The following is a 24927-nucleotide window of genomic DNA, read 5'->3' as shown; positions in this document are numbered from 1 at the left end:
CCCAGGATGGAAGTGAGGCTGACTGGTTCATTTTAGAATCTGCAATGAAATTCACTTTTTTCCTTCTATTATCTGATAATTAAGTCACATTAAAAATACTCTTCTGAATAATTAAAGTGTTGTCTAAAGGAAATAGTGGCTTTGGAAATCTCAGCTAAAAATGCTTTTCAAAAGGACTACCTAATAAAATCCCCAATTGAAATAATCTATATCGTATAAGTTTAGTGCCTGTTGCATTTTAACTCATTCCATTTAACTTTAACCTATTAGAAATTAGCCATAAAGTTAGACAACTACCTGTGTTGTTACTAAGAAGACAGTAAGAGCAATATAACCTACTTGTCTTCAACATCAGTTTTACATGAGTAAGCAAGTCTTACTTTGTGGAAGTGCATGCAGTACAATGGGATCCTAAATAAAAAATGCATCCAGTAAAATATTAGGAGTCTATATTAGCAGAGATAAATAGCCCTCTGAGATTCTTGGCATTTATATTTGGATAGAGTATCAATTTAATTTCTAGGAAAATGTGCATGCAGGAAACCCCTCTAAATTTCATCCTTATGTTGATTAGTAGGGTTTTGGCATTACTTGGAGATGGAGAAATGTTTTTAAAACAGTATCCTAACTTATAGTACATACTATACACTATGGCATTGTGCATGTGAATAGGGAAGATGGGTCTCTGGCATTCAGTGCAGTTTAACAGGTTTACCTAGGAAAGCCATGTAAATATATCTAATGAGAATAAAATTAATGTATTAAGGTGATAGGAGACAGTACTTCCTGCTGGTAACCAGAGGTGCTGGCTCTAGGCATAGCATGCTCACACATTCAGGCTTCAGTGGATTTTATGAGAAAGCCTTTTTGCTAAAGCTTACAAAGCTTTTCAGTACCCAAATACATGTCCATATTGATCTATTTTGTGAAAACTATTTCAGTTGGAACCTGAGACTTAGGGTGAAGCACAGAACATGTTTTGGCTCTGTGTGGAATAAAACTGAGTAAAGTTGGTGATTTTTATTTATATTTTTCCCCAGAAGGAGTTTTCAGTCTCCTCAGCAAGGCTGAGCTGCTGGGGTTTGGCAGAATTCAGAGCTACAGGTTCCAGTCACAGAACAACTGACTTAACAACACTGATTTACTGCATGACTCTGAGGACCAAAAGCCAGATTTTCCCTTTACATTATTGAGCTTCAGTTCAGCTCCTCTTTATTTTCCATAGTGGTAAAATCTTCACTGAAGTGTGTGCTTACTTCTGTTGACCATTCCTAGACCTTTCTCTCGCAAAGCAGCACTGAAAACGATGCTTAAGAAGCAGTGACTTCCAAACGTCCTTTCAAATGCAGTTTAAATTGATATATTCTTCTAAGCTACTAATTCAAAATCAGTTTCTTTCCCTGTACCCATTTTCAGATGATAGATAGTTTTTTTTTTTCAGAGCCTGGGACTTAACTTATTTAATTTATTTTATTTATATTGTAGTTGAATTATCTCAATTTTTGTAGCATGTAAGAGTGAGTATAACTAATAATTAAGTGTTCTTTCATTGCATCACCTGAGATAAAAAAAGGTTTAAATGAAAACATGCTTTAAAAATAGTTTCAAATCCAAATTTAAGAGAGAGGCTTTGCAAAGCTGTGGCCTGTACCCTTATCACTTTGCTTATCTCTGTGGCACAAAGATAGTTTTCTTAGGATAAAATGAAGGAAAAGTTTAAGTGAAGTCAACAGTGTGAGAGCGATCTATTTAACAGGAAGTGCTTGGTGTAATTTGGAGTTCGACAGTGTATCTAATAGAAATAGCCCAATTTTTGTGGATGTAGCATCTTGACATCTCAGATTTTCATTTTAGCCATTTAATGAAACTCCCTGTCATATGTTTTCAGCTGGGTGTTTTAACTCTTTTGATAGGTAATACTGATATGGTCATTAGAGTTTTGCTGGATGCAGGATTTACAAATGATCTTGCCCAGAATTACTGGAGTAAACTGTCTCTGTAAGTATTCTTAATATTGAGTAATTTTTTAATGCATGTCAAGAATAATATGGAATAATATACATGCGTGTGTATCTACAGATATAGAGTTAATGTTTACACAGGATAGGTAACGGAATTCATGTTTATGGACTTAAATGGCAACCCCTGACATAAGAACTTGTGAAAATTTCAGCCAGTTTTCATTTTAAATCTTATTTTTGTTTACAGTGATGGAGTTGTTGCACAATTTGTTGTTACAGATGGTGGAATTACTAGAGTGTTCCCAAAAAGGTAACGATTATTTTAAAATAGTACAGATATACTGGTAGATGGCAAATTTATCCATTTTCTTACATTATTCTGTTTCCCCAAGATGGGAAAATGGCAATGAATTTTACTCCCCAAATCAATTTCTCTTCTGTTTTGGTGTTTACTAATGATATAAAATATTTTGAAATAATTTCTCAAGCAATAGCAAGTGCTGTAAAGGTTTGCTTATATTTTATTGTAAGTAGTATTGAGTTCTATTTGTCTCAATATATCCAAAAATAATGAGGCAAGATCTGTGTTGTTCTAAGAATAGCATTTTCTTTCAAAAGTTCTTTTAATGATCACACTTGGTAGTTAACCAGTGAAAGGTGGCAGTCTGAGATTCTAACTATCTTTTTTTGATCACTATTTTTTTTGTGATTAGGGCAGGAGAAGATTGGTTGGAAAATGCTGAAACTTATGAAGTCAGCTTCTATAAACGGAGTTTAGATAATGACAACTATATCTTCACAGCTCCATACTACAACAGTAAGTCATTGCTGGTTTGAGATGACAGAGCCAGCTAGCCCAGTGTAAGGGTGCTTGTGGAAGTTTCCCATACCAGTTGAGGTTGCTAACAAAGGATGTGAGTAGGACACTTCAGAAGGAAAAAAACCATGGAATGTCACCCATTATTAAGGAAAAGGTAGCTAGGATGACATTAAACAAGGGACATGAGAATTTGTCATCAACTCTGGTGACCCTCTATGCTCTGAATTAAAAAAAGCTGAAAAGATTTTGAATGCTGATGTTCATATTACTGAAATAGTTTTGCAGGTGCTTTGGCAAAATTATTTTAAAAGGAAGTGAAAGAAAATTGCATCTGGGAACAATAGCACTACCTAAAAAGGCCTTATTTAAGCTGAGTTCTGTATACATCTGCACCAAACCTAATCTGGGTGAGCAGGTATAAGGGTCGAAGAGTCCACAACTCTGTCCACTGCACTGCTGCTTAATTTAAACTTTGCGTTTGAATTCTATTTCAGATTACAGCTACTCACCAAAGCTGGTTTGTCTGAATACTGTGATATTTAAAACTTGTATATGCATAATAGTAAGTGCTGGTTAATGATCCGAGCAGCATTAACATTGCTAAGCTTGTCTAAAAGCAGATGCTACCACAAATTACATGCTCCTCTCTTAAACTTATGGGGTCTTTTATTGCTTTTTTTTCATACTTATTTCATGCATCTTTTTTCAATAAAATATTAACAAAGTAATTAACTAAATTCCCTGAAGCCTCTGTTGTTCCTCAAAGAGCTCCAGGGAATGTACTTTTAACTTGTTTTTTCATACTAAGCAGTGTTGAAAAGGGGCTGAAGTCCATCAGAGAAGTAATTGTTGCTTAGTGAGTGGTGTCAGTATACCCTGCATTGAAAAATACACAGACGACAGCAGGATAAAATCTTTGGCTCTGATCCTGGTTTTAACAGAGTTGCTCACATGTATAAAGCTACTCATGGCTCTGTTTGCAGAAAAAAAAAAAAAAAAGCTAGAGTAAGTTTATGAAGCAGTGAAACAATGTACAAAAAGTGAATTAAGAAAAGTAAACAAAAGTGTTCCTTTTAGCAATCCAGATGTTAGTTATCTGAGCTACGGCAGGTGATAAATGTGTAGTATAACTAGGACAGTGGTTTTGAATCAGGATTTTAAAAATTTTTTCAGGGAATCTGAATAATCATTAATTTCATTTTCGTTGGAAGAGGCTTTTACATCACCTTGATCTCTTTCTTTTTCCCTTTTATACTCTCAGAAAGTGGTGCCAATAGCTATGAAACGGGTATTATGGTAAGCAAGGCTGTGGAAATAACAATTAATGGGAAGCTTCTGAAACCAGCAGGTAAGATGGATTGGTGCTGAAACTCTAGCTATTTCATTGTTACTCAACAGTGAATTCGAAATTTAATTGAGATTTCAAAGGAACTTCACTTTATATAACATTCTTTTCTCTGAGACTGTTTTAATCTTGCTAGTGGAAATCAAGCCAAAGATCTGGTTGTGTTTGAGTAAGAGTGCTTAATTTATTAGTCTCATGAAGGATGTTGGTGGTCAGACAACTGAGCAAAACTCATATTTTATCTTTTTCTATTTTAATAATTTAGATGTTACTACAATTTTTCCCTTTTTTATTTTTTTTTTAGGATTCTACAGTTACCTTTTTTTTTTCTTTTACTAAAAATGACTTTTATGTATTTCTTGTTAGTTGTTGGAATAAAAATTGACGCAACCAGATGGATGGAAAATTTCACAAAAACCACAATCAAGAGCCTGGTAAGCAATTGACCAAGTCTTTTTTGAACTTTATTTGCATTTCTCAAAGCTTCAGATGCAAATAGGTCTAATAGCTCTTTGTGCCAGAGTCACAGTGATGTGTAGTTGCCAAGTAGTTGTGGTATTTAAATCATCCACATGCACAAAATAAATCTATGTTGAAATAGACTGCATTTTGTACGTGTCTTGCTTTTGTAATTATAGGACATGGATATGAAAAGAAAAATTAAATATTCCAACCAGTAGTATCCCTACTAAGATTATGCTGTAGCACTGAGTAAAATCTGGAAAAGAATTGGTGAATCTATTTTTATTTATTATGGAGGATGAGTAAGCAGTGAACAGTAAGGATTTATATTGCAACCAGCATCACAGCGTTTTAGCAGAGCTTAATGAAATGGGTGCCTAAACCTTTGATTCCTTACATCTAGTGCTTAGGTGTAGTAAATGGGAAGAAGAGGCTAAATAGAAGGAAAAACTAAGGAATTAAGAGTGCATTGCAAAAAGAGAGGGATAAAATGAAGACAGTTATGGAACAAATGGATCAGGAAATGTTTCTTGGTTGATTGCATATTTGGGGATTTGATAACAGTGTCTGGTCACTGTAGGTATTAGAGCTGTAGTTCAATAGATAGGCTCATGTATTCCCTAAATGTCAGAACAGTTAAGGACAAAAATACATAACTGAAAAAGGGAGAAAAAGAAATGTCTGAGAATTCATTTGAGATGAATGACATTATCTAGCATTTGTTTTGCTCAGGACATAATGCAGGGTGACAGGTACATGTGTATATGCACATATTGCAAGAAAAAGAGAAAGACATGTTAGCAAAGCCATAAAAACTAACCAGAGATGGTGGGATTCCCATGCTTTGAGACTGGTGAACCATTTCTTGGTCAAAAAAGGTATTTTCTAGGCTTTCTTTCCATACCCCATACATAATGAAATGAACATGTTCTTTGTCCTTTACTTTATACTCACAGCATTGACTTCCTGCCAAGTCCTCCAAAGTGCTTTCCTCTAATATAGTGAACATATTTAGAAAAGGATATGTAAAAAAGGGATTTTGTGAAAGATAGTCAAGATTGTGCCATTGATAGCTACTGAATACCAGTTGTTCACAGAGATATTTATGATAAACAACAACACACACTCAAAAATAATATAATTTTTAAAATTTAAAAATTTAAATTTATATACAAGTATTGAATATCCAATGACGTGTTCTTGTCTTGATTGATTAATATCACTACAGAATAGTTTCTTTTGAAGCATTTTTTGAAGATTATTGTATTTCTTTTTTTTTTAGTGCAACAGTGAAATCTGTGGCTGTGAGAGAAACAGTATGGTAAGAATATGTTCAGTTTATGAATATCTGGTAATTTATGAAAAGTCATTAATTCTCTCTAGGTTTACCTAAGACAATTATTCTAGTGTTATTATTTGAGGGTTAATTTTACAGAAAACAGGACTTAGCCATTTGTGTCTTCAGAAAGAGATGAAGATTAGGGGAGGGTGTGAAACAGGGTATAAAAGTCAGGTGAAGTGGTTGTTGCAAGAATCATTGCAATGAAATTATGAGAACCAGAAGGAAGAAAAAAAAATAGACTAAGAACAATACAGAGTGATGTAAAGAAAAGGTGAGAAAAACGAAACAGTAATTTTCAAAGCAAGAGGCAAGTCCTGAGAAAAGGGAATAATTCAAAAAAAGAAAAAAATATCTGAGGAAAAGAACACTAGAAGTGCCTCAGAGAAGGGCAGATGCAAACTGAAAGGCAGCAGTATGTGTTGTGCCCTTCAGCAGTCATTAGCCATCTTCCCCGCTGCTCCCAGCCCATGCAGGACGCAGGGACCCGGTAGCTCTGCTAGCATTCAGGAGAGCACAGCTTCAGGGGCTATAGCACACTGTCAGATTCTGCCATGGGCTTACAAGAGTTACAGCAAAAAGGGTACTCTGGGAGGTTATTTAGTTGGCCTCACTGCTATCTCTCCAATCTCTGACTGCAAAGGTCTTTTACAAAGTGCAAAGCATAGGGGGCTTCCCATTTCTGCACCTGAAATGTGGAAGAAACTCACTACTGTCCCTGGCAAGTGAAAATAATCATGACTGGCAAACTGAGAGACTGGCCTTAATATTTTTACCATTAAAAGCTGCAAATGGAAAAGAACTTGAAGCATGGCTGAAGTACATGAGAAGTTGTAGTCTCTTACTATGACCTGAGATGCAATTATAATCAGACTTAATAAGGATATAGCACTCTCAGAGCTAACAAAGTATTGAGCAAATAAGAATTTACAAAAGAACTGTCATGAACTTAAGCCACAAATAAGCCTTTGATCTGTATGAACTTTTATAATACTGATAGTGCTGCTTATTATAGCTTAGTATTGGCCCTTGGCTATGGGGTTGTGATTTAGCCTGAGCCACATCAACTTGAAGATACTTCTGAAGTGTTGAATAAAAAATAGTTTCTTACAGAGTATTCTCTCAACAAATCCTTGCTGCAAAACATATTTTATTTTCTTGCAATAGCATGTGGACTGTGTTATCCTTGATGATGGTGGATTTCTTTTGATGTCAAATCGGGATGAATATACACAACAGGTATGTATATTTTTAAAGACAGAACATGAAAAACAATAGGAAGAGGTTTTAAGAGAAGAAAACATTTTGCATTCAGCTTACCCTAAGAATAACATTTCCAAATCGCAAAAAATTTTGCTGTATCAGAAATTACAGTTATTTTGTCAGTCTCTGTCACACTTATTTATAGATTGAGATGCCATATTTCCCCCAAATTGCATTCTTTGTTCTCTGCCCTTAGGCTGGTAGGCTGACAATGGTAAGGGCAAGTAGTATGGCATCCACTCTCCTCACATTCCTCTTGCTTTTCCCTAAGCAAGGTGGTCTTACAGATAGTGCCTTTAACAATTAATATCTAACTGGAGTTATCCAACTCTCTTTTGGGAATCAAAGAAATAATTAAAAAAGAAATGAATACATAAGCAGCACAACTGGATAAGTTGTGTAGAGGAAAAAAAAAAGGGAGGGACAGAATTCAGAACTGTCCCCTTTTTTAGGAGAAAATACTTGGAAGTAATTAACTTATCTATATATTTACTCCTTCATCAGATTGGAAGATTCTTTGGTGAAATTGATCCCGGCCTGATGCGAAACCTGATCAACATGTCCCTGTATGCCTTTAACAAGTCATATGACTATCAGTCAGTCTGTGATCCTGAAGAAGAACCAAAGCAAGGAGCTGGACTTCGTTCTGCTTATGTGGTCAGTATAGCAGTCCTTTCTGCAGTGACTTACGTTCCCTTAAAAGTCTGCAGGTGTTTATACAAATAATATAATCTCTTTTGTTTTGTTTTGTTTTCCCAGCCTACAATAACAGATATCTTGCATCTAGGATGGTGGGCTTCGGCAGCTGCCTGGTAAGTACAAATGTGTAGGAAATCCAGATGTCCAAACTAGAGTTAGTCAGTGGGTTGAAACTGTATTAGTCTGGTTTTTATCCCTCCATAAAACTGCTCTGAATCCTTTGTTTCTGCGGTTTCTTATCATTAAAATTCTTAGCTCTCTCCAGGCTCCTTGAAAAAATCAGTGTTCTTTCAAACAGTTTAATTCAAAACTACTCTTGCCAGGTTTTGTGGTTGTGTGTTATGACTGTGCAAAATCAGCTTCAGGAAGCAGAGTTGAAAAGTCATCTAGTCCAACCTCTCTGCAACGAGTAGGGATATCCTCACTACATAAGGTTGCTCAGAGCCCTGTCCAACCTCATCTGGAATACTTCCAGGAGTGGAGCGTATACCACCTATCTGGGCAACCTGTTTCAGTGTTTCACCACCCTCATTGTAAAACATTTCTTCCTTGTATCTAGTCCAAATCTGCCCTTTTTTAGTTTAAAACCATTACCTGTTGTTGTATTGCCACAGGCCCTGCTAAAAAGCCCCCTTTAAGTATTGAAAGGCCACAATAAGGTCTCCCTTCTCTTCTTCAGACTGAACAACCCCAAGTCCCTCAGCCTTTCCTTATAGGAGAGGTGTTCCATCCCTCTGATCACTTCTGTGACCCTGCTCTGGAACTGCACCACCAGGTTCATGTCTTTTCCTGTGCTGGAGACCCCAGAGCTGGACACAGGACTCTAGGTGAGAGCTCACCAGAGTGGAGTAGAGGAGCAAAATCATCTCCCTCCACTGCCGGCCATGCTTCTTTTGATGCCACTCAAGATACCGTTGGCTTGCTGAGCTGTGAGTGCACATTGCTGGCTCACATCCAGCTTTTCATCCACCAGTACACCCAAGTCTTTCTCTGCAGGACTGCTCTCAAACCCTTCCTACCCCAGCCTGTATTGATACTGAAGATTGCCCTGACCCAGCTGTGGGACCCTGCACTTGACCTTTTTGAAGCTCATGAGATTCAAACAGGCCCAGTCTCAAGCCTGTCCATGTCCCTCTGGAGGACATCCCATCCCTCAGGTCTGTCAACCACTCTGCTCAACTTGGTGTCCTCTGTAAACTTGCTGAGGGTGCAATCCCACTGTCTAGATAATTGATGAAGACATTAAACAGGACTAGTCCCAGCACAGAGCCCTGAGAGTTACCACTTGTTACCCATCTCCATCTGGACATTGAGACATCAGCTACTACTCTCTCAAAGCAACAATCTGATCAGTTCCTTTTCGACTGAACAGTCCACTCACTGTTGCTCCAATTTAGAGAGAAGGATGTTGTGGGGGACCATGTCAGAGGCCTTACAGAAGTCCTGAGAGAAGACATCCATAGCTCTTCCCTTGTCCACTGATGTAGTCACTCTCTCACTGAAGGCCTCTATGTTGGTCAGGCAGGACTTGCCCGTGGTGAAGCCATGCTGGCTGCATCAAATCACCTTCCTGTCCTCCATCTACCTTAGCATAGCTTCTAGGAGGATCCATTCCATGATCTTCCCAGGCACAGAGGTGAGGCTGACAAGTCATTGCTTCCCAGAGTCCTACTTTTTATCCTTTTTAAAAATAAGTGTTACATTTGCCTTTTTCCAGTCACCAGCGGCTTCACCTGACTGCCATGACTTTTCAAATATCATGGAGAGTGGCTTGGCAACTATGTCAGCCAATGCCCTCAGGAGTCTGGGATGCACCTTACCAGGGCCTATAGATTTACGGATGTTCAGGTTCCTCAGGTGATCATTAACCTTGTCTTCTCTTACAGTGGGAGGGACTTTGCCCCCCTGGTCCCTATCTTGCAGTCCATCCACTTGAGAGGTGTGGGAAGAGAGGTTGCCAGTGAAGCCTGAGGCAAAAATATTGTGGAGAACCTCAGCCTTCTCCTCATCTCTTGTTACAAGCTTGGCAGTCTTGCTCATCATGGAGATACACTTTCTTTGAGTTTTCTGGCTAACATACCTGTTGAAAGAAAGAAATTCCTTTGAGGTATTTCACTTGTGTTTTCCTGCTGGCTTCTATTACTTCAGGAGTGCTTGGCTCATCTCTGTAAGACTTCAAGTGTACTGCAGTGTAGCCAGCACATTTCAGAGCAGCAGGCTGAGAGCCCTCACTAGCACTCTGTTCCTCTAACCTTGGTGTCTCATCTCACAGCTTGTCACAAGCAAGCCTGATTTTACCACCCTCTCAATTCAAGTCTAGTTAAAAGCTCTGTCAATGAGCTTCACTCAGTTGTGACCAAGGAAGCTTCTCTATTACAAAAGGTAAATAAATCTTGCTTCAGACAGTAGGATAGCCAACATGTTATCTGATGGCACAGTTGAGCTAAATTTTCTCATGCTAATTATTAGTTGATTCTTTGAAATAGAATGTGAAAAGCATTACTGAACTGTTTCAAGGAAGTGAATGTATATAAAGCATTTTGGATAATTCTGTAGTCATTGTCTTAGCAGTTTCTATAGCTGAGGGGGAAAACTGGTATATTTGAACTGTTGTGGAGTTTTAGGATTGACCTTGAGAGAGATAGGATTGCACTTGTTATTAGATTTATCTTTCACAGTCAGAATACTGAATACGCTTTAACACCAAATATCCATTTAGGTTTCTTTTCTTTTGCCTCCAGCTTGTGTGTTATTAGTAATAGCCACAGAAATAATTTTACCTATTTCAGGGCCATGTAGATAAACACCCTATCAGCTACTTCCTCCAGCCCTGCGTTGGGATAAGTAATTGGGACTGATGTGATACTTTTGCATTGGTGAGAATTGCACCCTTGGAGACTGTTCCTTTTTCTAAAGTTTCATGATGCTTATTTCTTTATTATAACTATCAAGCTGGAATAAATTACATGCTTCATGAAGCTAAGAGTTAAAATACATAGCAGCTGAACAAACATGCAGTAATTTTCTCACGGATAGCACTATGAAAATTGCATGTTGTTTTTTATTGTTGGTTGCAGTTCATTAACAGCAACAGTAAAAAATCTCAGTTTTCTTGGACAAGAGCAAACCTCAAAAACTGGAGATGGGCAATAATCCAGAAGAGAAACTTGAGCTCTTTTCTCAAACAGAGGAACTTTAGTTTATCAGTGTTTAAATCAGATTCAGTGATCTGGACTCAATTTAGACCTGAGGTTTATTTTTGTGTGATGTTTAGCTTGAAAACACCACATGAAAGTACTTTCTATGGACATGTTTTTAATGGAATCTAGGTCAGAAGCAGACAGAGAAGGCCATTAAGCAAGCAGAGTGAAAATGGGTGACCAAAAATGGATTCAGTGAGGCACCTGGCAAAAGCACAGGAAATAAGGGAAACCAGGTTATTAAAGAAAACTATAGTATTTCAGGCAACAATGTGGGATAGAAGTGTGAGCAATCATTTTCAAAATTTATCCAAGATACAACAGCATTTAGTTCGGAGAGTACAAACCATTTCTTCATACTCTTTCAACTCAGAAGACTTTACAGTTTTCCCAGACTGCCTTTTTCATTCAGTTCCCTGTAAATTCTGTGGTAAGCCCTCACAAAGGACTAGTATCTTCTGCCAGCAAATTCCATCACTTTTGAATGGCATGAGGCCTCTTCTCATCCTTGGTGGTTGGTGCACTGTCAAATGGACAGTTCAAGGCACAAAGCTGTGGATGTGAATCCAGAGCTCTTTCATGGAATCTCCCTCCACTGGAGAGGTGACAAAGATTCAGTTTCTTTTCTCATGATCACTCTGGATAAGGTTGGGGGTTAGATTAAGTTACACAGTCCCTTCTCTCTGCAGAACAAGAGTTAGAACAGAATGAGATGGGGAGAGATCATGTCATATTTGTAGGTAGAAGCAAACCTAAAACATGACAACAGGAAACTACAACTTAGGAAAGTTTAAGCAGAAGCAAGGAGTCAAGGAATATAATTGTTGCAATTCCTGTTCTGACAAGTTGTTAGAGGAGAAGTGGACCATGAATGTGGCAAGCTGGTACTTGCTTCCAGTAAAAAATATGAAAAATACGATCATGAATGAAGAAAAATAATTTGAAATTAATGAAACTCTTTAAGCCTAAGTGTTTCAGTAGCATTTACACAGAAAATATATTCTATACCTTAAGAGCAGGAATAGAGGTGATTTTAAGTCATCTGCTATAGTATTGTTTTTTTATAGTATACTTGTAATATTTCAGTGTTCATCTCCTCAGCAATTTAAGGAACCTTTAGCAATGTGAAGTATCTACCACAGGAACACTTTCCCTGAATGTCTTCAAAATGAATTCTGCTTGGTTTAAGTGTCAGAGTAATGCCAACATGCCTCTTCCACCTCCTGCAGATGTATAAAAGGAGGGAATGGGTGGCATGATAACATTTCCACTATGTAAGTTATGGGTGCAAATGGTAGCAGATGTTGAGACTAGAATAAAAGATTCATGTGAAAGAAGACCCTGAAGAAAGTTTGTAAAGAAAATCAGAGTTGAACTGTAAAGTTTAAATATAGTGTTTTGACTGGCAAAAGCATAATACGCCACATTTAATAACTCATTAGAGCCATTTTTTAGGATCCATTAAAATACAAAAAGACAAAGAGCCTTTAACAAATGTGTTGTCTTTCTGTGTTCAGGTCTATCTTACAGCAGCTGTTTTTGAGCTTGACTTTTCCACGTTTCCTTGAAGCAGGTAAGTCAAGAGAATGTTAGAGAGTCAACTTTGGGTGAAGTAGAAGGTAAGAATCTAGGCTGGGGGCCACATTTGGATCTCCCCATTGCATCTGTGACTTAAAAATGTCATAGTTTATTTATTTATTTTCTTCTTTCTGTCAGCTGATATGGAAGATGATGATTTTGGTGCCGCCCTGCCTAAAACAAGCTGTATCACTGAGCAAACTCAGTATTTCTTTGAAAATGATGATAAATCCTTTGGTGGGATTGTAGACTGTATAAATTGCTCCAGGTAAAGTTTCTTTGATATAAATAACTTTTGGATATTTTATTTTACAAAACATAACGATACTAATATAAGAACAAAAACCATATTTTGGATGAATTAGACCAAATTTACATAAGCAAGACACAGAAGTGTATAAGCAGTAAACTAATAAATTGCGTTCTTTGTATATGTTTAGGATTAATTGTAATAAGAATTATAGAAATATTTCCATCAAATTTTTGTTGTTTTGTACTCTGTATATAGAATCATTCTGGTTGGAAAAGACCTTCAAGATCAAGTCCAACTGTTAACCCAGTGCTGCCAGGTCACTACTGAACAATGTACCTGAGCACCACATCTACACACCTCTTAAATACCCCAAGGACAGTGACTCCACCACTTCCCTGGGCAGCCTGTTTCAGGGCTTTACAACCGTTTTGGTGAAGAAATTTTTCCTAATATCCAATCTAAACTTCCACTGGCCCAACTCAAGGCCATTTCCTCTAGTCTGATTGCTACATGGGAGAACAAACCAATTGCCATCTCACTACAATCCCTCTTTTCCAGGCTAAGCAGCACCAGTTCTCTCAGCTGCTTCTCACAGGGCTTGTGCTCTAGAACCTTCACCAGCTTCATTGCCCTTCCTTGGGCATGCTCCAGCACCTCAATGTCTTTCTTGTAGTGAAGACCCAAAACTGAACCCAGTGTTCGAGGTGCAGCCTCACCAGTGCCGAGAACAGGGGGGACAATCACTTTCCTAGTCCTCCTGGCCACACTATTTCTGATAAAAGCCAGGATGCTTTTGGCTACCTCAGCACATTACTGGCTCATATTCAGCTGCCTGTTGACCAGAACACACAGGTGCTTTTCCATCAGGCAGTTTTCCAGCCACTCTTCCCTAGGCCTGTAGTGTTGCATGGGGTTGTTGTGACATAAGTGCAGGATGCAACATTTGGCCTTGTTGAACCTCATACCATTGGCCTCAGCCCATTGATCCAGCCTGTCCAGAACCCTCTGTACAACCTCCTGACCTTCAAGCAGATCAACACACCCCTAACAACACCTAACTTTGTGTTGTCTCTAAACTTACTGAGGGTGCCCTTGATCCCCTCATCCAGAGCACTGATGAAGATATCAAACAATATTGAGTCCTGTGGAACACCACCTGGGGCCAGCTGCCAACTGAATTTAACTCCATTCACCACCACTCTGGGCTGCCCATCCAGACAGTTTTTTACCCAGTGAAGAGTACTCCCATGCAAGCCATGAGCAGCCAGTTTCTCCAGGTGAATGCCATGGGAAGTTATGTCAAAGGCTTTACTAAAGCCCAGATAGACAACATCCAGAGTCTTTCCTTCATCCACTAAGCAGGTCACTTTGTCATAGAAGGAGATCAGGTTAGTCAAGCATGACCAGCCTTTCATAAACCCATGCTGACTGGATCTATCTTCTGCTGACTACTTGCCCAATAAAGAATGATAGTATCATTAACAGATAGACCAGCAGCCAAACTCCTCCCTCCACTCCCACATCACACACCAGAGATCCAAAGTGCCAGACAACCAGAGGGAGTAACAAGTCAATGCCCTCACCCACCACAGTGGGCATGAAGAAGGGAGCGAGCCAGACAAGGAGCCAAGGCATACTCCCATGGGAGCAGCCAGGCCATGAGCCCAGTCATATAGGAGGGACTCAGAAACAGCTTCATGTTCTGGCCCTGGCATCCTGGGAGTTCCACTTGCTTCAAACAGTCAGGAAGCCCTTCCCAATAGCCAGAATCCCAACACAGCTCACACACTGTGTAGACAAACCTCCCAACCCCAGTGCAAGCAGAGTCAGCTCTTATAGAGGTGGCTTCTTCCCTCACCTCCAAGTTAATGTGGAAGGCAGGGGCACCTGGTGGTGATCTGCTAATCAGTTCCCACCCAAAGCTGGCCAGACCCTGGGTGAAAACCAATAAGGAGGGTCTTTCTTGCCTGGTTGTGGTCATCATCCATATGCCAACTCTCATTCAGGGCTGGGGGTTTAAACCCCAACACTTCAGCCTAATCACCTGGTTGTCCTGTATGTGCCTCATGATGGCACTCGAGACAGTTGGTTCCATAGCTTTCCCTAGCACCAAAGGCTGACTGCCAAGCTTGTAATTCCCCAGATCTTCCTTCCAGCCCTTCTTGTAGATGGGTGTCACATTTGCTAATGTCCAATGAACTAGGACCTCCTCAGTTAGCCAGGACTGCTGATAAATTATGGAAGGTGTCTTGGTGAGCACTTCCACCAGCTCCCTCAGTACCCTTGGGTGGATCCCATCTGGCCCCATAGACTTGCGTGTGTCTAAGTGGTGTAGGTCACATATGCTCCATGGATATTCTATCTCAGTTACAATTTGTTTACTTTTAATTTATGACATGAATTTAAAGGCACTCAAAAGGAGATGATTTTCTTTAATCTGATTATGCATTGGAATTTTTGATGGTCAAAGAGGTTATGCAATTTATCTTCCAGTTTACCTTCTAGTCAATAGTACTCATGATTTAAGAGCTGTGGGTCTTACTGAGCAAACCATTCTGTTTTATTTTGTTATTAAAAGTGTTAGTCCTCAGGCTCTATGTGCCTATTCAAGATGATGTTTAATGTTGTGTTAAAAAAAATCAGATGCTTCAGAAACATAGCAACTTGGACCTAGTTCTGCGTTTCATGCAAAAGCCTGCTGGGTTAAAAGTCTACATACATTAGGAGTTTATGAAGATTAGAAATTAAAATCAATTTTCAGATTTCAAACTTTTGGAAGACACTATTTCATGCCAGGAAAGAAAGACAGGACATTGGATAATGGTGAATACAGTGAAAACAAGCAGATATTTTTTCCCACTTCCTTCTCCATGTTGCTAATGCATGTTTGTGTGGTATGTGGTTGTGAAGAGAACTCATTAAGCTGGGTTTTGGGGGTTTCTTTTTAGCTTTATATGGTTATCTGGTTGTGGGTTTGGGGATTTTTTTATAATCTGTAGTGTTTTCAGAAGAGTTCTTCAGTTTATTGAAAGCCAGAAATTTTGCTAGTGTAACAAAAATAGTGCCAGGATGTGAGAATGAATGTGAAAGGACAATTTAAGCTTGTTAAAACAACCAACTGTGTAATCACAGCGTCCATTATTTGATTAACAGGTATTTTGTCCTCTTCTTGTACCAAATTACTGGTATGAACTCATCATCTGTGAAATTTCAGAAGTAATCCAACCAATTCACACCTAAATAATAAAACTGTTTGTACAGAGTGATAACCACCTAGATGAAAATACTTACTTACTTTTTATGTGTATGAAAATGTGTTTAGAATCCACTGAAAGCAATTAACCTTTTAGATTGTCCTGAATTTTTCTCTCTTTGACAGGTAAAATATATTTTATTAATGACTAAGAAATAATGGGAATTTTTCCTCTGCGTTTTTGAATGTCTGTCTGCCTTTCCAGTAATTTTAAATTATACATGAAAATTACCCTTGAAAAACCCAGAAATACCTTTAGTATCTAAGACATGAAGTATAGTATCAATAGCTTGAAGGTATAACACTGCCTAATACAATTATGTATAAACTGAAGATGACCCTGCTAACTTAAAGGCCTTTTGTGGAGTTACATGTACATAAAAATGGAAGAAATACCCATCCAATACACAGCATACATACCCTAAACCTCTTTTTCACTCTTCTTACAGACAGGTCTATGTGGTGGGGCTTTGTTTGGTTCTGTGGTTGGAGATTTTCTTAATGTCGTCAGGGGAAGAATTGGTGCTGAACTGATTTTGTTTTTCAGTACGACTGTTGTAGTAGTACAGAGCTAGCTATTAACTCGATTAAAGTCACATTATGCTCTTCTCCATTTTTTCCACTAATAAGTCTAGTTGAAAGGGGGGACCATGGAAATGTCAAAAAGATTACAAAATTTGTTATAAATGTTTCTTAGTGTTCATTAATGGAAAAGATAAACAGTAGCAGGCAGACTGAATCTGTGAAGTTGATTTACTTTTATTCCAATACTGTGTGTCCTTCTCAAATAGGGATTTTCGTGCTTCATTTAAACATAGGTTTTTGTTGGCTGTTTTTTTCCAGACTTTATCATGCAGAGAAGATTTCAAACACCAATCTAGTATTCATTATTAGTGACAGCCAACTGCTGTGCCGCTCCTGTGACCCAAAGCCACTGATGCAAGCAGAGAAGCCGGGTATCCTTTAAAACCATGTTATTTACTAGCGTGGATTGATTTTTGGCTATGATATACTGGAATATACTTGGGAAAAAATGGCCTATTTATGTACATACTAGTAGCATGATTGCCGTTGGAGTAGCAGCAGGTATTTGCAAACAATATCACAAATCATCTGAGGCAGCAGACATTGTGGTAGAGAGGAAAGCTGGGTTTTGTGAGGACCTAAACAGAAATGGGCTCACAGGAACTTAATAAAGTTTCCAAATGGCCGATGCAAATTCTTGGATCCAGGACAGAATAGCGGCATGGAGCTGAACAGTCTAGGGATGGAGTGACTACAAAAAAACCTTGCAGAAAAGGACTTCAGGATCATGATAGACGAGAAGCTGAACATCAGTTGGCACTGTACCTTGCAATAAAGAGGGCCAGTCACATCCTGGGCTGTGTTAGCAAGAGTATGGTCAGCAAGTAGGGAGAATTGATCCATCCCATTTCTTCAGCACTGATGAGATCACATCTGGAGTGCTGTGTACTCTGTCTAGAGAAACAAACAAAAAAGGGCAACACCAAGATAAGAGTGTTCAGTCATGAGATGTTGGGATGCTGCAGTGATGCCTGCAACACTGAGGTGAAGTGATGAAGGCATTTTAGTGTGTGCTCTGTGCCAGTGAGAACAGTTTACTTCTTGTGGAAACCGCTTTAACAGTTAAAGGCTAGAATTTATCCAGATTCTAGCATAGAGTTTCTTCAGAGCTGGCTGGAAACATAGGTGGCATACATGCTAAGCAGAGTCCTCACAACTCGTACGTTAAAATTAAAAGCATGTGAAAGGGTATTCTAATTTACAGCCACCTTCTTGCCAAACTGTATGCCTTCAGCCTGTTTCATTCCAGAAGATACCTGTAGGTGATGGTGATGGAAATATGTAAAAGCAACATACACATATTCTAGCTCAGGAGAAATTCACCTCAGTTTTTCTCTGCTGTATATACTTGAAGACAGCATACCAGAGATGGTAAATCAAATCATAATTTGGATTATTATGACACAATATGGAAAACAATTAGTAATTGTTTAGTAATTACTAATAGTCCATGTCAGGAGGTTAGTTGAGACAGTGTCTCCCATTGCTGAAAGAAAAGCAGATGGTAGTAGATGGCAGTGTTCTTTGGCACAAGCAGTGTGTTCATTGCCACATTAATAAAACTGGAATTCCATCTACACTTGGGCTGAAAAGGAAGTTACATTTGGTTGGAAGTAGTATCCATGTCATCACAGAACTATGTAAACACAGACTCATACTCTAATTGGCTTCAGTCCATGATGCTTTGATTAACTGTTGCCACTGTCTGAATTTATAGACAGCACTCGCTGTAGAAAATGAAGCACGTTTGATGGGAAATGGGCACATGAATTGTATTTCCCTGTGAGGCCCAAAAAAGAAAATTCAGAAAATTACTGCTTCTAGAAAGCAGTAAACGGTCTCAAATAGCAGCTGGAGCAGCTGGGTAGGCTTATGTTGACTAAATGAACGATTTTATTTTTGTTCCAAGTATACTACTCTAAGCTATTCTCTCTTTTCTGTAAGTAAGGTGTATTGTGAAATGCAGATGTAGCATAACATCAAACAAGCAGACAGAACAACCTAGGGGTACTATTCAGATGGTTATTATTAGACTTTGCTTCCTTCTGGCTGGTACAGCTTTGCTTGTACACATGGTCGTTTAAAATATTTCTATGTTTCGACTTCCCTTTCAGTTGGGCCCCGGCAGAGGAAAAGGGAGGTGAGTCTGACAACATCTGAATGAAGACAGATGTAGATCTGTAGAACTGAATTCCGTGTCTTCTTGCTTCTCTTCCATTGGGCATCTGTTCTGCCAATGACCAGGCCCAACAAAAATGATACAGCCAGCAAGAAGATGAACCAATACACAGACTGTATTGTAGACAAGAAGGACGTTCCATGAACGATCGCTGGGGGTACAAACAGATCCATCAGCTGGTACATAATTGATGCCACCCCCAACAATCCCACAAAGGACATGACTCGGCTCACAACAGGTGGTACAAACAGAGACCCGAGGTTTCCCATAGTTGGCATGGGAAATAGCCAAACCAGAGAGCTAAAGATATAAGAGAAAGGTGCCCACATGGCGACTCTCATCCGCTCAGCCCGTGTACACAAAGGTCTAAACAGGCTGGGGCCCAGCTCCAGGGAGAGTCAGGAGGTCTTCCCTGAACCAGGAAGCTCTGTGGAGTGCACTCCACAGACAGACACTCCTGACTCCCTGCAAGTGGTCCCAGCTTTTATCCCCAAGCACACACCTGACCTTTGTCAACTCCACGCGGGACCCCTGGGGCTCATTTCCCTTCTGGCTCTCCCTGCAGGGCCGGCCGCACCCTGGGGGGAAGCTATAAGGCAAACTCACCACCTCTGTATGAAGGGCTGTGGGAATCACCCATATGTCAATATTAATTCGGGGCTCGGGGTTCAAGCCCCAGCCTTCCAGCATCTCCACTCATTGCAATGAAGTACCCCATAGTAGTGCAAGTAGTGCGTGAATAGGATTGCTTGAAGTCTAATCTACAGCTACTATGATAAGTAAAGTTTTAGTGCTCATTTTTTTTTGTAGCACAGTCTAGCTTAGCTTTCATGTGTGTACTACCAGCAGTGGAATAAAAATAGCTGACATACTGAATGATAGTATAAGCAGGGTCAAGAGAAAAGAGTTTTGCAGTTTACCATACCCACACCTTTCAAGTATGCTGCAATGACTTGTGTCCCTTGTTAGACTGTGGCAAATGTGAAATAAAGTATTTACACTTAAATATCAGCAATTACAGGTTTTGGAGTCATAGGCTAGAGCATTACCTCATGTTTACAGTTAGCTAATTAATAGCATGTCACTGCTCCCATTTCTATCCTGATGTTCTTTTAGTTTGGACAGGATCTTCTCTGTTATTTACTATCAAAACCTATAGTTGGATGATCTTGTCTGTGATATTTGGGGTAATATAGGTGTACACATAGTAAAACCAGTAGTTCTTATGTGCCTTCACTGCAATTTTCAGCCTCTATGTACCACTGCTTTTCTAAACAGGCTTCCTCACTTTTACTGTTCATCTTCATTTTAGCAGAATAACTCAGTGGTAAGATAAGCTATAACCAATCAGCACCATTGAAAGTTTATTACTTTATCAAATATTTTCTGCAATATTTTTGCAATGGTAACAAAAACAGTAGAGAAGATTCTTACAAAACTTCAGCTTTTATTTTGTTGTTGTTGTGTATGGTTCTGGAAGTACTATTTCTAAAAAGTCATGCAGGATGTTTATTTTCTTCATTAGAGCAGTGTAAAAAAAGAAAAGGCTAATTGATTTTGATTTATCTGGAGGGTTGGGTTGGGTTGGTTTTCTTTACAAGAAACTGTGACTACTGATGTTTATTTCAGTACTATCTAAATTTCCATAAAACTTCTCTTCTCCCATGAAAGTAAACCAGAATGTTTATCCTGCTAATGTAGAATGGACAAAAAGTCATGCTCCTTAACCAGAGAAACAGATGAAGGGCCAAATCCTTGTGAAATGGTCAAGCAACCTAGATACAGAAAGGGTCCTGATGTCTGTTTTGATGAAGCCAAACAGGTAAAATTGAACTTGTAACACTTCAGGTCTAACTTTAAAAAAAATTGTAGAGCTCTTTTAGAAGAGTATTGAAAACTTTTCAAATGTACCTCGGAGCTTGGTAACCTATCAGTCACTAAACATACTGTTCACTCCAGCCCATAGCCACTCTAATTCAAGTGTCCCATGATTAACATAAAATTAACAGCTGCTTTCTTATCTGCCTTTCCTATAACCATCGCACTTTCACACATGATTCCCACTAGAAAAACAAAAACAAAACCAAAAACAAACCAAGCAAGCATAAAACTAATGGTCTCTGTGTGGTGCTATGAAATTCAGGTCTTCTATAGCTTTCATAAATGATTTATAATCCTGGCTTAGAAGTAGTATTTTTATACTAGTGTTTCCAGATATTATTTAAAGCGGTATTAAGTGATTAAAAACATTACGTCTGGTTTAGGATGTCCTCTTAGAAATTCTGCAAATATGTATTGCTCTTAGGTCACATTCTTAACAGGTATAAAAGTGCATTGCTGTCCTGAAATCAGCAAAACTGTTTAGTTCTCCCTGGACTGTATGCATTAGAGTTTTGAAGGAGAAAAAATATAACTGTGCCACATATATAAATTATTTTGAATATACTCCCTGTCTTACCTTTCAAAATACTATATGAAAGAGAATATGGTCAGAATAAATTTCAAGACAAATAAATAGTGAACAGAGAAGTAACTGCTACTATATAAAATAAATAGTTTGAAAATGCATATGTAATGTCTCATCTCATTTCTGCAGAGGAACAATTGTGCAAAACTAATGTAGTTATTTGGCTATAACTGCTGTATACCAAATTTTGTTCCAATATGTTCTCTGATTTTCTTTAATGAGGCACAATTACCGAGATGTCAGTGGTATTAAAAAAGTCCAGACAGTTGGTATTCAATGCATTTTTCTAGTAATCAAATTTTATTTTAAAAAGGAACTCTTCTTACTGGCCAGCAAAGGTTAAACAAAGTGGAAAAAGCATCCAAAAGCTATTTGGTCATTTTAAATACTCCAAATCCTCCCGATACGATCGTGTGTGAAAGTACAACTCTTGCTTACTAGCTTGATGTGCTAATCAGTGTGTAAGTCGCATTTTGTAACAGTGGATTGTTTTGGTTAAGTTTATTTGCAAAATTTGCTGTGATTCTCTTGCTCTTGGGTGGATGCTTTCACATTAACTCTGCTAACTGCCAGCAATCTGCATGATATCTCATCTTGTATGTCTTTTTTTTCTGTGTTTTCTTTCCTTTCCCCTACTTGCTACTTTGCCCGTTATTAATAGGATCAGCCTATATGCACAACGAGTCGTGCCTCTGCCATGATGTCCGCTCCTATCTTCATTTTTCTGCAAGTTTTCATGTGGTGTGGATGGTCAGTTACTTTCTCTAATTTTTTGTTTTGTTCTTGGCTTAAAAAATTAGCAGACATTTTTACTTACTGAACATAAAAAAGAAAACAGACTGAACCGAGTCCCAAAAGCAACAATCTGGAGCAAATTACTATTGCAATATTAAGGGAAATTAAATATGAAAAAACCCTGTCTGGAGCCCTATAAATCACAATTAGAGAACACAAGGGCCTCTCCCATAGCAAATACAAAGACACGGGAACCTGTTGGGTTTATAGGGTTGGCTCTTCAAGGTTGCACATGTACCAGCTGAGTCAGTGTCATTTTCTTCAAAAGGTTTTTCCCTTGTTCCTGTTAAAATGAAACAGAAGAAGGAAATTTTGTACAAAGACAAAGGTATAAAGTAGTTAGAAGAGACCACAAAACCTGTCAAAATAAAGCTGGACTTAGGGATAGCAAGGATGAGTGTGCTGTATTAAGTGTAATTGTTGTTACTGAGAAAGGAGTTTTCACTGCATTCAAATTAATGCAAATGTTAATGATAGTTGGTAATAGTGTGCATCAGCTTGCTTAAACTATGAATTCAGTAAAATCAAAGTTTACTTTTTAATTTTGTGTAACCTAAACATATTTTTTGCCTAATTACAGCAGAAGTTGGGTTTTTTCTTCTAATGAAATACACAGACACATTAAGTCCTGCATATTGACCTAGTGCAGACTCTGGGGTGTACAACAAAAGCCTTGGGTTTTTAGACTGTGTTGCATTTAATGGTGTGAGAATGTGCACTGCTATGCTAGTGACATGTATGCAAGAAAAATTCTGATCTAAATAGAATAAAAGTCATAACTTTGAAATCTTGAGAGGTTTCTGATCAATATTATTACTCAGAAAACCACTAGAGGGAGATACTAACATATCTAGCTAAGTAAAGCCATCTTAGAGGCAGAAATGGAAACATTATTTTTCAGAATTAGTGCAGCAAAATATTGAAAATTGTAACAATTTAGAACACTCATTTTCTTAATAATTTATATTCTGTTTATACTTAAGTGAAAGGTTAATCAATATAACTTGAACATCAGTAAAAAAGAAATAAAAAATTAAAGTTCTGTTTAAGAGTTGTATTTGAGCAATTTTGAAGTTTTCTAGTCTATATTTAAATGATCTGGTTTCTAGCAAACCTAGGAACTTGCACAGCCATGGCTGAAGGTTGTAAGGGAGGGCAAATGTCCCTTACCCAAAGCCAGTGGTATTTCATATTAAAATCTAGAAGATTAACATCATGCAATTTGCTCTGCAAATAACCTTATTTTAATTAAAAAGGTAGTGTCCAGTGTACATGAAATAACAGAGACTCACCTTGGGCTGAGTTTTTTATGCCCAAAATGTCTTTCTGCTCAAGAAGATAAACCAAAATACTGGGTAACCCATGAAATCTAATTTCAGCTGATTGACTTTTGGCAGCAGAATGTTATAAAGGTATTTTTGTTCAACCGTCCTGATTTTAATAACTCTGTGATTTTGAAAATGTGTTCTCACTGGACATTAATCTGTGTAGTTTTATTAAAAATCACTGAAGCCAGCACAGATACAAACCAGCTGATCAGGTTCAACAGTGGCAGCTGCTTTTTTTTTTTTTTTCATCAAGGATAACAAAATAGTCTCTATAACCCCTTTGAGTAGCTTGCTCTTATTTTGTACAGGCACACTGGTTTTGTTTGCCATGTCTGAGACTAAAGAGAACTTGACAAGTTTTTAGCCCCTTCTGGGAATGTCTTCTTTCCACCAGCTCCCAGGGGTTAGCAGCCCAGATAACTGTATACGTCTGGGTGGGATTGGCTGCATCTTTGTACAGCTTTGTGTGGTTATCCAGACAAAGGAGGATAAAACAAAATTTTTGGAAGACCATACATTGGAACTTGAAATAACTCTTGAGTTAAAGAAGAGTTATTCTCTGTGCAATATGAAGCATTTGAAATACATGCTTATGAGAGATATAACTTTGAGGTAACCAGTTGATATCAACGGCCAGGTCAGAAGCTCTTTGGCCAAAATTATTGTTTTATCCTTCTTGTAGTCAGTGTAAATCATCAATGTATAGTCATGGTTAGCACAATAGGTTCTAATAAATTATTAAAGTTTCAACACAAAGTTTTAGTGCATTAAATGTGTTATTATCATGTACTTCTAAAGGAGTGACAAGTATGTTTATAGACTTAAATGTCTTATATATATATTTCCATGTTTATCTTTAAAATTTTGAACTGCCACTTCCTTCAAGGAAATGTTGATAGATAGCAATGAATATGTGGGTTTGATACTTAACAATGAATATATGGTTTTATAATAGCGTTAATTTTCATTCTGTGAGTGCTGAATATTTTACACTCTGTGATGTTCTAAAATAACCCTCTCTAGAGTTATCACAGTAAGGTATGGCATGAATTAATTACTAATTAATTAATACAAAAAAATTCTGATACACTTCTGATGAAATGAAATTGGCTAAAAAGTATTCTTTCTAATTTTTTTTCCAATACTTTCTCTCCTCAAAGAGAAATTATACAGAATATTATTTGAAAGAAAACAAAGAGAGGACGTCCCCAACTATTCTGTTGTTTTTTCATGTTTTCTGAGTGACTAATGTAGGAGTGACTAATGTAATGGGCTGGTATATTTCAATGAAACTGTTTTAATATAGTTCAGTGTCTACTTGCATGGATAGAGGTAAAGATAAGATAAAATGATGCTATCCACTTTGTTATAAGAACTCTCAAAAATAACTTTTACAGGAA

General features: G+C 38.1%; 1 protein-coding gene across 1 annotated transcript in view; it reads left to right on the top strand.

The window, feature by feature from the left end:
- Window positions 1–1913: 1913 nt before the first annotated feature.
- The window catches only part of LOC103779440 (voltage-dependent calcium channel subunit alpha-2/delta-1-like), a gene marked incomplete at its 5' end in the record, with an annotated part of 28100 nt that continues 5086 nt past the window's right edge, over window positions 1914–24927 (top strand). Inside the window, 13 exons of the mRNA XM_008947066.1 lie at window positions 1914–1998; window positions 2209–2271; window positions 2675–2778; window positions 4043–4129; window positions 4493–4560; window positions 5871–5909; window positions 7095–7166; window positions 7695–7847; window positions 7950–8002; window positions 12607–12662; window positions 12806–12935; window positions 17017–17129; window positions 20677–20759. Coding sequence (XP_008945314.1) covers window positions 1914–1998; window positions 2209–2271; window positions 2675–2778; window positions 4043–4129; window positions 4493–4560; window positions 5871–5909; window positions 7095–7166; window positions 7695–7847; window positions 7950–8002; window positions 12607–12662; window positions 12806–12935; window positions 17017–17129; window positions 20677–20759 — 1106 coding nt within the window. The remainder of the gene's footprint in view (window positions 1999–2208; window positions 2272–2674; window positions 2779–4042; window positions 4130–4492; window positions 4561–5870; window positions 5910–7094; window positions 7167–7694; window positions 7848–7949; window positions 8003–12606; window positions 12663–12805; window positions 12936–17016; window positions 17130–20676; window positions 20760–24927) is intronic.

The sequence above is a fragment of the Merops nubicus genome, unplaced genomic scaffold (assembly GCF_000691845.1).
Source record: "Merops nubicus isolate BGI_N331 unplaced genomic scaffold, ASM69184v1 scaffold5789, whole genome shotgun sequence".
Taxonomy (NCBI): domain Eukaryota; kingdom Metazoa; phylum Chordata; class Aves; order Coraciiformes; family Meropidae; genus Merops; species Merops nubicus.
The sequence above is the reverse complement of the archived record's forward strand: the minus strand, read 5'-3'. Positions and strand labels throughout refer to the sequence as shown.